Source organism: Glycine soja, chromosome 11 (genome assembly GCF_004193775.1).
Source record: "Glycine soja cultivar W05 chromosome 11, ASM419377v2, whole genome shotgun sequence".
Classification (NCBI taxonomy): Eukaryota; Viridiplantae; Streptophyta; class Magnoliopsida; order Fabales; family Fabaceae; genus Glycine; species Glycine soja.
The window spans coordinates 6,588,023-6,602,195 of record NC_041012.1 but is presented as its reverse complement, the minus strand read 5'-3'; the positions used below and the strand labels follow the sequence as shown (position 1 = coordinate 6,602,195).

The 14,173-nt window shown below is 28.2% G+C and overlaps 1 protein-coding gene across 3 annotated transcripts; it reads left to right on the top strand.

Moving 5' to 3' along the window:
- Nucleotides 1-5,927: 5,927 nt before the first annotated feature.
- On the top strand, nt 5,928-13,812 carry LOC114373805 (protein PIN-LIKES 7-like). 3 transcript variants are annotated; one of them, XM_028331351.1, is made up of 12 exons: nt 5,928-6,189; nt 9,250-9,500; nt 9,727-9,956; nt 10,138-10,217; nt 11,288-11,412; nt 11,621-11,742; nt 11,833-12,045; nt 12,343-12,459; nt 12,579-12,679; nt 12,774-12,826; nt 12,911-13,096; nt 13,218-13,812. In XM_028331351.1, the coding sequence occupies exons 3-12, from the start codon at nt 9,819-9,821 to the stop codon at nt 13,340-13,342; spliced, it is 1,260 nt and encodes a 419-aa protein (XP_028187152.1). In that variant the 5' UTR covers nt 5,928-6,189; nt 9,250-9,500; nt 9,727-9,818; the 3' UTR covers nt 13,343-13,812. The 3 variants fall into 3 exon arrangements, with proteins under 3 accessions (XP_028187152.1, XP_028187151.1, XP_028187153.1); XM_028331350.1 differs by lacking the exon at nt 9,250-9,500; XM_028331352.1 differs by lacking the exons at nt 5,928-6,189; nt 9,250-9,500 and adding an exon at nt 9,507-9,628.
- The last annotated feature ends 361 nt before the right edge of the window (nt 13,813-14,173 follow it).

The window sequence follows — 14,173 nt, the reverse complement described above, 5'->3', positions numbered from 1 at the left end:
CTAAAACTGAGAGATATAATTAAAAAATTATTATTATTTTATAATAAATAAAATACGTAAAACAAATTATATATATATATATATATATATATATATATATATATATATTTTAATGATCTTCACTTCTCTTCGGAAAAAAAAAATAATGATCTTCACTTTTTCTTATGTTTGCATTTTGCTTTGTTTTATTACTTAAGTTACTTTCAGTAATTAATTCATGTTAAATTTGATTTTTGTAATAGATATGTTAAATATAGTGTTTGTTTCTTTGACATATTATAAATATATTTTGTCAATCTGATTATGTTACTATAATGGTTAATATGTTTTATTATTGTTGTTATTATTATTATTAAAATATTAGACAAGGTGTATAAATAAAAACTTAAAACGATTTTCCCTTTTATTTTTGGAAACACTTAAAATAAAGAATATAAATAGACATGTTAGCAGCACGTGCAAAGCAAGCATATAGGAAGGAAATTTTGCCACGATTTAAGATTACAATCAAGTCAGGAATGAGAAACATAAGACATCCATGATCTTGTTGTCACCATCTCCAAACCAATAGACAACAAGACTCAAGAAATGAGGATGTTTTGCGATTGGCCTTTCTTTTCTATAATTATTTTGGGTAAATATTGGTGGCCGTTGACATTGCTTCATGATTTTACTCCCTTTTGATTATCAAGGTGACGTGACATCGCTACCAATTTAGACGTATTTTAATACATTTATTTTCTTATTTAATTAAAGATTAATATTAAAGAACTTATGTTTTATTATTATTATTATGGTTTTTTAGGAATTATTATTGCAATATTAATCACCATCTCATATTTCACTTTCTTTTCTCTTTTATTGTTGTAAAATTTATTTACTACTGTTTAATATATATATATATATATATATATATATATATATATATTAATCTTTTAAGATTTTAATATTTTTTTGAATATTATATTTGTAGCTTTTTAAGATTTTGAATATTTTTTATTTAGGCCCATGAGCAGCAGGGACGAACCTAAACTAAAATATCAGGGAACTAACCACACAAAATAAAATTATCTATACGACTTTATATCATCAATTTTGTACAAAATATTTATAATTAGATATTTTAATATGTTAAATTACATTAATAATCTATCAAAACATACAAAGTTTTTCTTATATGTCACAAAAATAATTAATAATTGAATTTATATTATTTTTTAACAAAATTAATTTCAATGTATACCAACAAATTGTCAATAAAAAAATATTTTTCATCTGATTATGAAATGTTGAAGTGTAATCATGTCACTAAAACATTAAATAAATATATTTGTCTTACACCTTGTCATTATAAATATTATTATTGTAACCTAACTTAATCTTGATCTTATTTCTAGTCAATGTAGGATTTAGATTTTTTTCAATACACATTCTTATATCTAACACTTTTGGACTCGAGACGTGAATGACATGATAGATGATCTGTTTAATAGATATTTACGATAGTCTATGATATCATCTTAAAATATAAATTTTGACCTAACTTAATTCTAAAAGTTAACTTGTAGGATGAGAGTTGTCTCATTTATATATTTTATCTTTAGTTGATGTAAGACTTGAGTTTTTTCATAATAATAAATTCAATGACAACACTTATTTATATGAGATTTGAAAAATAAAAACTCTTTTCGTACAAGAAAATAGAGTTTAATAATTATATACTAACAAAGCTGAATAAATTTTTTTCTTAAATTACTATTAATTAAAAATAAAAATTATATAATAACTAAATTTTAATGAAATATAATATTTAAATAAAATTAGTATTTATTTTATAATTTTAAAAAGTTAGTAGATAAAAATTATTATATAATAACTAAAATTTGATAAAATGTAACATTGAAATTTTAAAAAAATATATTACTATTGATTTTATAATTAAAAAAGTTATGGGATAAAAATAATTATACATTAATTTAAATTTAAATAAATATATTATTCAGTTTCAATTAAAAAAATTTATTCATTAAAAAATCAGATTTCTTTAAAATAATTAAATAATAATCTATTTAATTTAGAAAAAAGGGCTAACCTATGACCTATCAACCGCATGTCATTGTAAGAATTAGTATTTCATAAGTCTATGTCTATTTACTTCGAAGACTAATTCTACCCAACTCGTTTATTTACAAATTAACATGATTGAATAAAATGAAATCAATATCAATTTTCTTCTAATAAACCAACTATTTAAACTATATTTACTCAATGCTTAAATTTCTTTAATCATTATTAAATATGACAACAAACGAATAATTAATATTTATCGGTTAAAAAGAAATTAACATTTATTGATAACAAAATATTTATTATTGTTATCTTTGACCAGAGCATTTCTTGGGATATTATTATTGTAAGATTAATTTCTCAAATAAAATGTTTTGACTAGAAAAACTTCCCAGCAGTTGTCTTTTTTCAATTTTTCATTAAGTACGCGTTAGTTAATATACACTCTAATTCATTGAATGCAGAACTCATGAATTCTTTCTTGTTCGCATACGTTGTTACTTGTCAATTTGAGTTGGAATTCTATAATGCAAAAGTTTAATTATACTTTTCGTCGGTGTGCCTATACTCTTAATTGTCGCTTTCTACTTTTTTTAGTAAATTAAATTCTTTTATTTTTAATATCAAGTACTAATAAACTCAACTTTCTTCTACCTAATATTTTAAATTTATTAGTTTCAATAAAAATATTTGAGATTTTATAATGAATTTTGAGATAAAAGATTTCGTAATATGCGAAATAGTGATATTAAAGTTTGAATAAGTTTTTTTAAAAGTGAAATTTGATGTTTTAGTTGTTGATGTTTAAATAGAATATGGTTTAAAATAATTTAACCAAGACCTGTGAACATAAATATAAAATTGAAAATTTGAGATTTTTGAGTAGAAATAAATTAACAGTAAAACTATTTTTTTTATTTTAATATTAAGAGAATTAATTAACAAAGAAATTAAAATAAAAAAGGACTAAAAAAAATAATCTAAAAATGGTTTATTTATCTTGTTTGATTTTGTTGAATTTTCCAATTAGATTTTGAATTAGAAATATACGGACAAAATATTTGTCATTTGCAACAAATTAAAATAAATTTTACCATTCTAGAAAAGGTTTCCTTAAAAATTAAATTTCAAATTAATAGTACTAATTGAAAGCAATTGCTTGACATTAATATATATTAATTAAAGTCATGCACTGGGTATATATTACTTTTAGGCTTGCAAGTTGCAACAATTTACTAATCAGGCGAGATATTTAATACTTATTATATATGTATTACAAGGCTTATTTGGTGATTCTTAAAAGATTAAATAAAAAACTGAAAACTGAATTGGATTGGCCATTTTTTTAGATCTTAATTGAATTGGCGACTTTGAATTAAAAATAAATAAATATCGATTAGATAATAAAATAAGAAAAAAGATAAATTTAGATTAAATAACTATTCTCCTCAAAATAAATTCAATCTATCTATCCCCTCCAATGTACAAGTAGTCCTAGGTGTCGTGATTAATGTGATGATGAGCTTGATTAAGTTTGGTGGCTGACAGAGATTTAATATAATGCCAGCTGATTAATGTTGTGACTTGTGATTCTCACCTGAAGTTGCGCTTCCCAGTTGTATTATTTTTTTTGGTTAAGAAGTTGTACTGTATTTCTTAAACAGTTACGTTACGTCAAGTAGGGAAGCTAGTGAGTGGTATTCCACCCAAACAGCTCCGATCAGAGTCATTTGTGCAAGTTTATCTACAAGGGAAATTAATGCAACATAAGATTCGCTGTTCAAAGTATATCCTGCTGTCAAATTGCTGGAAAAGGTCTGATAATATATTCAATATCATTTGTCTCCAGGACAATGTTAAAGCGACTGTAAGAAAAAAAAAAAAGAGGACAATGTTTAAGGAATTTATATAACTGTTTTATTTTGATGATGATTTCTGTCAGAAAAAAGAAATCATGTCTGTATCCCACCGGGCCCACGAGAGTTCGGTCATGGTAGTAAGTGATCTTCATGACCTGATATTGTTCTTAGTGGACATCGTTGATGGTTATCACTTTTGAGATTGACTAAAGTACTTATGCAGGAGGAGACATCAGAGGAAGCAAGTAAATAACATTTTATCTCTATTATGCTCTTAACTCACGAATTAACTTGAGTTTCCCTTTTCAAACACTCACCCCACCATCAGGAAAGGAGCTCATATATTTAATTAGAAAGGAGGAGGAGAGAGATCAAATCAAGTTAGGAGATACTAAACTTAATAAGAACAATATCAAATCATAAAATACATAAATTATGAATTATAAATGAAATGGCATTGTCATTTACATGAATATAATTAATAAATTTATACTTTGTTCCTTTTTTTCAAGTTAGGTATGTAGCAATAGTAAGTGTCTTTCACAAGCCTTTATAAGTTACTTCTTTCACAAGCCTTTATAAGTTACTTCTTTCACAAGCCTTTATAAGTTACTTTCTAATTAATGGGTTGATTTGATAAGATAGTATATAGGTTATTTTTGAGAAAATTAGTTGCTAAATGAAAAATTGATTTATTAAATTATAAGTATTCGATAAAATTAGTTGTTAAAGTAGTGATACAATATAAAATAACATAAATGACATATTTAAAAAGGATAATAGGAAAATTAAATAAATATTTTAAAGATAAAAAAGGAATCAAATATAAAAAGTTAGAAGCTGGAAGTTAGGATTTTAAAAAATACTATTTCAAATAGTATTTTAAAAAATGCTAGAAACTTCTTCAAAAAATTATTTATTAAACAATCAAATAAGTTTTTCAACTAGTAAAAATAGTTAAATTATGTTCGATAAGATATTTTAATTAGTTTATGACTTTTTTTTACTAACTTAAAAACTCATTTGATTGTTTGATAAACAAGTTTTTTTTAATGACTTCTTAATAGCTTCTAGCATTTTTTTGAAACGTTATTTAAAGTAATATTTTTTAAAACGCTAACTTTTAGTCACTAGTTTTTTTTTTTATATTTTCTTTCCTATTTAATCTTAATATGTTTATCAAATTTTTTGCTTACCATTTTTAAATAAATCATAGTTTTATTATTTTTTTAGTCATTTTATACTTTTCAGTTATTTCAACAACTAATTTTATCAAACACTTTTAATTTAATAGGTTAGTTTTTCAATTTCCATTTAATTTTTTTCAATTTTAAGCTAATTTTTTTAAGTTAGTTTTGTGAAATATATCCTTAAAAGTTGACTAAAATGCCTTGTAAAATATAATCATAAACTTCTATGAGATATAGTGGTTATTATGATAGGTGAGAACGTTTGGAGATATTTAAATTATCTCTAGGTTATTATAGGACCTTCTTCCTTTTCTTTCCCATGTGTTAATTATTCTTTAGCAAGTATTTTTGAGCCTATTGAACTTAATAATTAGTTATGCGTACATGACCATCTTAAACATATTTGACCGAGTTAAATTTGAGGTAACCTTCAATTAAGTTCATAAGTATTACTCATAAAACCATTTAACTAAAATATTAATTATACAGTGCAAACAGTTATACATATTTATGACGTAAAAGATATAATCATTTAATCACAACTTATTTATATGTTAAGTTTAATAATTTTTGGATAATTTATGATAAAATAATAATGTAAAATTGTTATACTCAGTCAATGTATAAATATTAAACTCTATAAAAAAAATTATTTAATTAAAAATATTAATTACTCATACCAACATTTAATTAAAATTAAAATATTAATTATTACTTGGCATGTATCATAGAAACCATCGTGTATATAGCCAGGAACCATCGTGTAGATGAGAAGATGATGTATACATATCCTCCAAAATAATTAACGGGAGAGCATGAACATACATAGTAGTATGAAATTGAACTTGGTCCTATTTGCTTATTGTGCTTACCAATTGACTAGTTGGCTTTGGTCAAAGTTGAAGGAGAGAAAGAACAATCTCTCTGTCAATATATATATATATGGAAGACAAGCCACGTATAAACTCAATCCTCTGAGGCGAATATATATCTTGTTTCGTCCCTTAATTCTCTCCTTACAAACTCAGTGGTTCTTTTGCTCAAGATTTCTGAACTCAGCCTCTGATTCCCAGGTTTTATACGTCGCCCTCTCTTTCACATATATACATGAGCACTACCATTATATATACTATATCTCTTCCCTCTCATCTTTCATTTATATATAGTGCATCTTCGATTCAGAAAGCTATCATTTTCATTTCAAATGCACGTATTGGTATTAGTTATTAGTTATTGGTGGCCTAATCAGTAATCAATTACTTTTTCAATTTCTGATTGATTGGCTGCCCACCGGCGAGGCTAGCTTCTACGTTTTTTCTTTCCAGATAATTTATATGATCATATATAAAAGATGATTCGTTTCATTTATATATATGTCGGCTGCTGAGATATTCTTAATTTCGATCCACTTAGAATGTGCTTCAGCTAGCTTTCGTGTTTGCATTTTGTCAATTTTATGGGGCAAGCATTTTCACTGGGGGCATGCTTGTTACCCATATACGGATATACCTATGTCAATTACATATCTACATACAAATGAAAAAAAAGTAGGACCGAAAATAAACTAGACCAACTTAAACATAATTTCGATTCGTTGAACTTGATTCATAAATAAAAAGAAAAAATATCTATTAAAATTTGTATCTATATATTTAATTTTTATTTTATCTTATATATGTTTACTCTATATTTTTTTGTATCCCTGTCTTATCATGAGTTATATTTACTAGGGAGTAAAATAAAAAAAGGAGATAAAAAAATTAATTATATCTTAAAATCTTTACTAGTCTTTAGGAGGCTGATTTATGAATGACATTAATGATGAAGAGGTTTATAACATCTACACCATGCATAATCAATTGGGTTAGACTTTTCTTTAATAGGTATATATAACTATTGACATGATGTTAGAATTGAAATGATAAAAATTAAATTATTCCATTTGGGTTAGTCTATAAATATATAACTTTCATAATTAAGAAAAACAATTATTAATGTTTTCTATTTAATAAAATATTATTTTAAAATAAAATGCTAGTTTAGTTTAAATAATAATTAATTTTCAATAAAATATTATTATATATATTCAAAATATAATTTAATTAAATAAATTTGAAAAATTAAATTTTAATTATATAAGTGAAAAGGATATGCACATTATTACTCCAAATAATTCACGGTCTGAATTAATACTCCACTAATCGAAATCGAAATTTTACTTAAAAACCTGGAGCTTGGAGGCCACAAATTGATATGGAATGGAGGTTTTTTTTTTAACTAATATTTGTTAGGGATCATGAATATGAATACACACAGAACAAATATTTTTTTAGCATGATTTATTTTATATCTAAAAGTTAATTAAGATTTGAATTTTGAATCTGATTATGGAAAGGAGATTGTCAATATGAATACGATAATACAACATGCTAGCAGTTAAATATATATTTTTTTATTCTGATTCATAGCAGCCAAAAAGTCAGAATATTTACGAAACCTCCTCTTATAATAATACAATTATAGTACAACTTTACAACGACAACTTTGCAGATACGTGAATAGTCATGAGCTTCTTAAAAATAAATAAAAATGTTCGTTCAAACAAGTTTCGTCCGTTGTTTCTAAATTATTGAATTTGTTGTTTTTAGATGTATTTTGCACCACACATATATATATTTTTTTTGGGGGGGGGGGGGGGGGCGACAAGATTTACTTCATAAATAATCCATTTAATTAATGACTTTGCAGTTTTGTCACCCCTTTCATATCATTTTGGGTATTAATTAGCGTAGTGCCATCATCCTAAATATACGGTAATGTTATTATTTTATCCAAATTAGGTTTTATACCACACTAGCTAGAAACATAAATGTGTGAGTCTCTTACACAAAATCAAAATAAAATAAAAACTCATCACTTTAATAATGCACAGCTAGCATTGTTCATAATCAATGTACTGCTTGCCTTTTTTGGGGTGGAGGGCCGGGTGGTATCTACTATTTTGGCCTTTTTCGGGAATAGTTATTATTATATTTATTCATTTATTTATTTTACTTTATTTTTATTTTTCATTATACTCCGTATCATTTATTATATTTATCGTTTACTTTTTTTTTTCTCTATTTCTCTTTTTCTTTCATCTATATATTCCAAAAATTAAGTACATAAGTTTATTGTACCAATTGATTAAAAAAACAATTAAAAACAAATGAATTATAAATCCGATGAAACCATTTAAAACAACAATTTAGATTAACTTCGCAAAAAATTATTTGCAAATAAATTCCTGGCTTCGTGCTTGGTTCTTTCTTGTGTTGCCATCAATCATTCACTTATTGGAACAAAATTCTAACAAAACGACACAACAGTCAACCGACAGTGGGTGTTGAAGGCATAAACATGGAATAAACCTTACTCGGGGGAGGCGGGATCTGAGACGGACGTTACAATTAACGTGGGGAAAAGTTTCGAAATTATTAAGGTGCAAGTACACAAAACGTTGAACTCGGTTGAAACTCTAGAATTATCTTCAGTTTCTACTTTCAAGCAATGAATCACGCTAGACAACAGTTGTCTCTTGCATAACGCTTATCATCTTTTCCAGCTTTGATGACAAATCTAAACGATATATATGTTTGTTCGGTTGTCAATAATTGAAGCGCAAAAAAAAAACAGTTTCCGTTAATCATAAACATTTTTTTTTAAAAGTATATTTACTTGCTAAAATTATCATATTGATTTATATTAATTTGAAAATTTAAAATTTCTCTAGTTCCTTGAGAATAGATATGAAGGAATAATATCTCTTAATTGATTAATCAAAGTGTTGAAAAATAATATAAGATTATAATACGTTTCACATGTATGCGAAAATGATTTATTTAATAAAAAAATTTATGTTTGATTTCTTATTACGTGTAAAATTTTATGGACTAACATAATTACCTATTACAAATAAAATTAATCTTTGATCCAACGTCTAATGCATACATCCATGATCACAAATAAAAAAAAAAACTCTCATACTTGATTATCAAACAGTCAATTGAACAATTTTGTGCAAGCGGACGTAGGCTAATACTTTCAGTAATTAAGAATCTGCGACTTATAGAAATTCTTAATGTCACTGTCAGGTGAAGTGCAATTTGCAGTTCTTTCTGTGAAGCTTAATTAAGAATTGAAAATAATTATTCAAGTTGGAGACGGACACATGTCTCTGTCTCTACGTACAAGATTCATTTGATTTCAGAGATCTTGCTGAATTAGGAATCAAAGTTTCAACCAGCACCTACTCTGCAATCTACATAGTCATAAAGGGAGTGTTGCAGCTAAGCAATGACATTACATATAGTAACGCAGGCATGCTGATGAGTTCAATGTGTTGGTCTGTGTTTGGCTTTGCCCGAAAAATACACACATACCATGTTAAATTGTTAATCAACAAGTTATATACTGAATTGGCACTCAGTGATTGGACTTGAACTTACTATCCGTCCCTACTTAACAACACTTGTTAGTTATTGGTCACTGTCCCACTTCACATTTTTTTTTTTTCTGGTTTTGGATTCTAATGATTCATCTCTGTTCTTTCATGTTAACTCATCCTATAGGAAAAAAAAATATAAAAGCAAAAATCAGAGTCCAGAAGTAATAATAAGCGGCAAACAGAAGACATAGATCAGCACAAGAAAAGCAAAGGAAGATGGGTTTTCTGGAACTATTGGAGGTGGCTTCTATGCCAGTTATTCAAGTCCTACTTATCAGTGCATTGGGAGCTTTGATGGCAACTCAGTTTTTCGATAATATTCTTTCACCAGACATTCGGAAAGCCTTGAACAAGGTAAGAGATGAATGTTATATTAAACATGTATAATGATTAATTAATGAATAAACACCTGCTCAATGCTTCCCCATTTATTCCTTTGAATAGACAACAAATGCAGCACAAGCTCTGCATGGTTCTAATCAAACATGTATATTTTAACATTTTTTTGTTGTGTTTTCGTTTGCCTGTTTTGCAGATTGTTTTCGTTATATTCACACCTTCACTTGTGTTTTCCAGTTTCGCCAAGAGTGTTTCACTTGATGATATGATATCATGGTACGCATGGATTTGTTTTCCACTCTAAATTTTTTTGGCATGATTTTGTGTCATTTTTATAAAAATGCTAATTACGACGAAATAATTTTCACCAAACAAGCAAGAACTATACGTTTTCCATCAAAACTTATTTATGTTAAATATTTAGTTTTAGTCTCTAAAATTATGATTTGTTGTGACTTTAATATTTAGAATTAACAAAATCCTAAAAAAGTTTTCGAAATTGTAATTTGTCACTTGCTTTAGTCCTAAAATAAATGATTACATTTAAGGACTTTTTTTGGGATACATATAAGGACTTGATGAAACAAATTACTGTTTTAAAGACTTTTTTTATAAATAAAAAAATCATTAAATCTAAGGACTGAAGTAACAGTGAATCTCATTTTCAATAAACTATAATGACCAACTTTGTCCTAAACATCTCACTCATTTTATGTGGCCGTGTTTGTGTTGATGCATTCGTTTATTTTGCCTCTGCTAGTCTTATTGAATAGAAAAGTACTTATAACTTGTTCGATTCGGCATCTATCCAGTATCCACAAAGGATACGTGTCAAACGTAGAGCTAATAGTGCCAAATCATGTCCACGAAGTTTGCATATAAAGCCAATCACTTTTGTTTCCATTGTCCACTAACACATAAACACGTGGATTTCGTATTCGCTAGGCGCAAGAAGGTTTCTTACGTATAACATCTTTGTTTTTAATATGTATTTCTTGAACTGTTTTTCTTCATAAAAAGCCTAAAAAACTAAATGAAAAAAATAAAAGGTTACCGATCAACTATAATGTCAATCAATACATGTACAAGAGCATTCTTATTGAGGAAGAATTAAGAATGAACTTTAAGCTTTTTAATTAGGGGACAGGAGAGGAATTAAGAAATCTCCCTCGTGGGCACTGCAGAATACATAGTTATAAGCGTCATTAATTATCACACACAATGCACAGACTTTGACTTTGATACATTTTGTCACTGTTAGTACTGATGGATTATGAATGCAAGTTGGAGGTTCTTTTGTATTAATGGATTTTGCTAAACCATATCATGTTGACCCATCTATGCAGGTGGTTTATGCCCGTTAATGTTGGACTTACCTTCTTAATTGGAGGGATTATAGGATGGATACTTGTAAAATTACTGAAGCCCAATTTGAAAGTGGAAGGTCTTATTATTGCTGCATGTTCATCAGGTATCATATAGAAAAAGTTATAGTATGCTGAGCAAGGGTAAAATTTGAAGAAATGGATGCATCATGCATGTCTTAATACATTGTAAAATTTATGCCACCATCCCCATCCAATCCTTCTTCATTTTTCACTCCTTCCTAGCTGTGTCTTAATTTTATTAGAAAACCTTCATCTAAAATGTACTTATTTCATGAATGCTACTTTGATCAGGAAATATGGGTAACCTTCCTATTGTAATCATCCCTGCTATCTGTGATGAGAAAGGAGGCCCATTTGGTGCACGTGATATTTGCCGCAATAATGCACTCTCTTATGCATCTTTCTCTATGGCGGTAAGACATCCTATTTACATTTAAAATATTTGCTTATAGCATACTATTGTGTAGAGTATCTTATTAACTCGCTTGTTTTGTTAATTGTAGCTTGGTGGCATCTTCATTTGGACCTACACATACCAGACGGTAAAAAGCAGATCTTTGAAATTTAAGGCACTGGAAGCTGCTGAGATTGTAAAGGTTCCCAACAAAGATTTTGATGCTAATGCAGAAACTCACCTTCTCAAGGATAATGACAGTGAAGACACAACAATACAAGTGCCAACATCGACTTATATAGGTGACACTGAAAACCAAATTGTAAGACCTTAACAACCCATGCACTACACTACGGATATTACTTGTTTCTGTACGAAGGTTTTCAAAATTAAAATCAGTATGCATTTACTCGGTGTTGGTGTGTCAGTCTAATGAATGCAGCTCATTTACTCTTCACCCCATCAAATTTTATCTATATGAAAGTGATTATTCACAGCTAACCTAGTAACAAATTAACAATAATTAGTATAATCCTATCCCATTAAGCATGCATATAGACCATAATATATCAAACATTCTCAACTACAACTAGTTACTAAACAGGATGTGAATTTTCAGATTGTAGACCAAGATCAGTCCAATGTATCAAAGAAGAGAGAATCATCTTGGCATAGAATGGTAGAAGTTATGAGCCATCTTCTGGCAGAACTAATGTCACCACCTGCAATTGCAACAGTGAGTTCCCTTTTTTTTTTTCTGCTTGCTTTGCTAGATTTGTTTCTTGGTTTTCAGTCTCTAGTTTGTACTACATCAATGCAATTTGACATTCATCTACTTTCATATTCCATGATCAGTTTTTTGGTTTCCTCTTTGGTGCGGTTGCATGGCTAAGGAACATAATAATAGGAGACGATGCTCCACTTCGTGTCATCCAAGACTCTCTTCAATTACTTGGGTATGCATCTTTGCTCATGAAACCAAATTCGTTCTCCAGTGTCATTTCTTTTCCAACCACAGTTATCGATCTGATTGAATTCATTGCTTTGCAGGAATGGGACCATTCCTTGCATTACCCTTTTGCTTGGTGGTAACCTCGCTCAAGGTATCAAAAATCCTAGCGGCTTTTTATTTTATTTTATTTTATATCAATTTCATGGGCTTAGCTTACTTTGTCATGAAATTGCAGGCTTGAAATCATCAAGTGTCAAACCTTTGACCCTCATTAGCATCATCATAGCTCGACTTTTGTTACTACCTATTATTGGATTGTTTATTGTAAGAGCAGCCGCAAATTTTGACTTACTCCCTGTTGATCCTTTATTTCAATATGTGCTGGTGATGCAGTATGCGATGCCACCAGCTATGAATATTAGTAAGTGATACAGTTCATTCCATATTTCCATGTGTGCTTTTAATTGAAGTACATTCACTTGATCTTTCATTAGCCATAGATTCCTTATTGTCAAAATTCAATGATATTAATTATTATGCAGGTACAATGGCTCAGCTGTTTGAAGTAGGAAATGAAGAGTGTTCAGTTATCCTCTTGTGGACATATAGTGCTGCAGCCATAGCACTCACTGCCTGGTCAACATTCCTCTTGTGGCTACTATCTTAAGGCGTCTTCATTCCTGATTTCACTGCCTAAACACTTTTATACAGAAACACATATAATGGCTGTGTGACTGACAATGTTATACAACAATTTTCTTTCACCACTTTTGTTCTAGTCAAGGTCACATATAACCCATGCCACACAACATAGAAGTTAGGAGACTGAAGTGATTGGCTTTCTCTTCCCCTACAACACAAGACACTGCCATTCAGAAATTAAGTATCTAGCAATTCCACCCATGTCTTCCTTTTCGGCAACCTTCTACAGGGACAAATTGTATTTTAGGTACTGAAAAAAGTTTGTGTTTTATGTAGTTCTCCATTGGAAACAAAACAAAAAGGGTTTACTTATAGCCATTTTCCCATTTTGATTCTTTGTATTTTTATTCATTTTTTAGTTCAATTCTTCTTGTATTTCAGAAACTAGTCTTACCGAATTTATATTGTTTAATAACATTTTATATTCAATGAGAACCACTAGGTCAAGGGGTTTGGGGTAAATGGATAATATACATGAAGTTTTAGGTTTGAATCTACCATTGTGCACAAAAAAAAAAGAATGAAATTTTTAATCTACGGTTGTGCACAAAAAAAAAGTGAATGAAATTAAAAAATTTCATTCTTAAGGAGATATTTAGAAGAAAATGCAATAGAATTTACATAAAATTATGAAAATGGCTCATGATTTTTCTAATGTGTTAATCCAATCATATTGTGTTTTTAGCTTTTTCTCCTGTTTTTCTTTTTGGATAACGAGTTAACTCGACGACTTAAAGTGGATCTCGTCATATAAGACCTTCTTCAAAATTTACTGTTTTAGTGAAAAAAATTGTTT

Bases quoted from the DNA above. Each gene is read 5' to 3' on its own strand.
- LOC114373805 (XM_028331350.1), top strand. From the start codon at position 9,819: ATGGGTTTTCTGGAACTATTGGAGGTGGCTTCTATGCCAGTTATTCAA. The intron at 12,460-12,578 runs GTGAGTTCCCTT...TTCCATGATCAG, and splicing joins CACCACCTGCAATTGCAACA to TTTTTTGGTTTCCTCTTTGG. The intron at 12,680-12,773 runs GTATGCATCTTT...ATTGCTTTGCAG, and splicing joins GACTCTCTTCAATTACTTGG to GAATGGGACCATTCCTTGCA.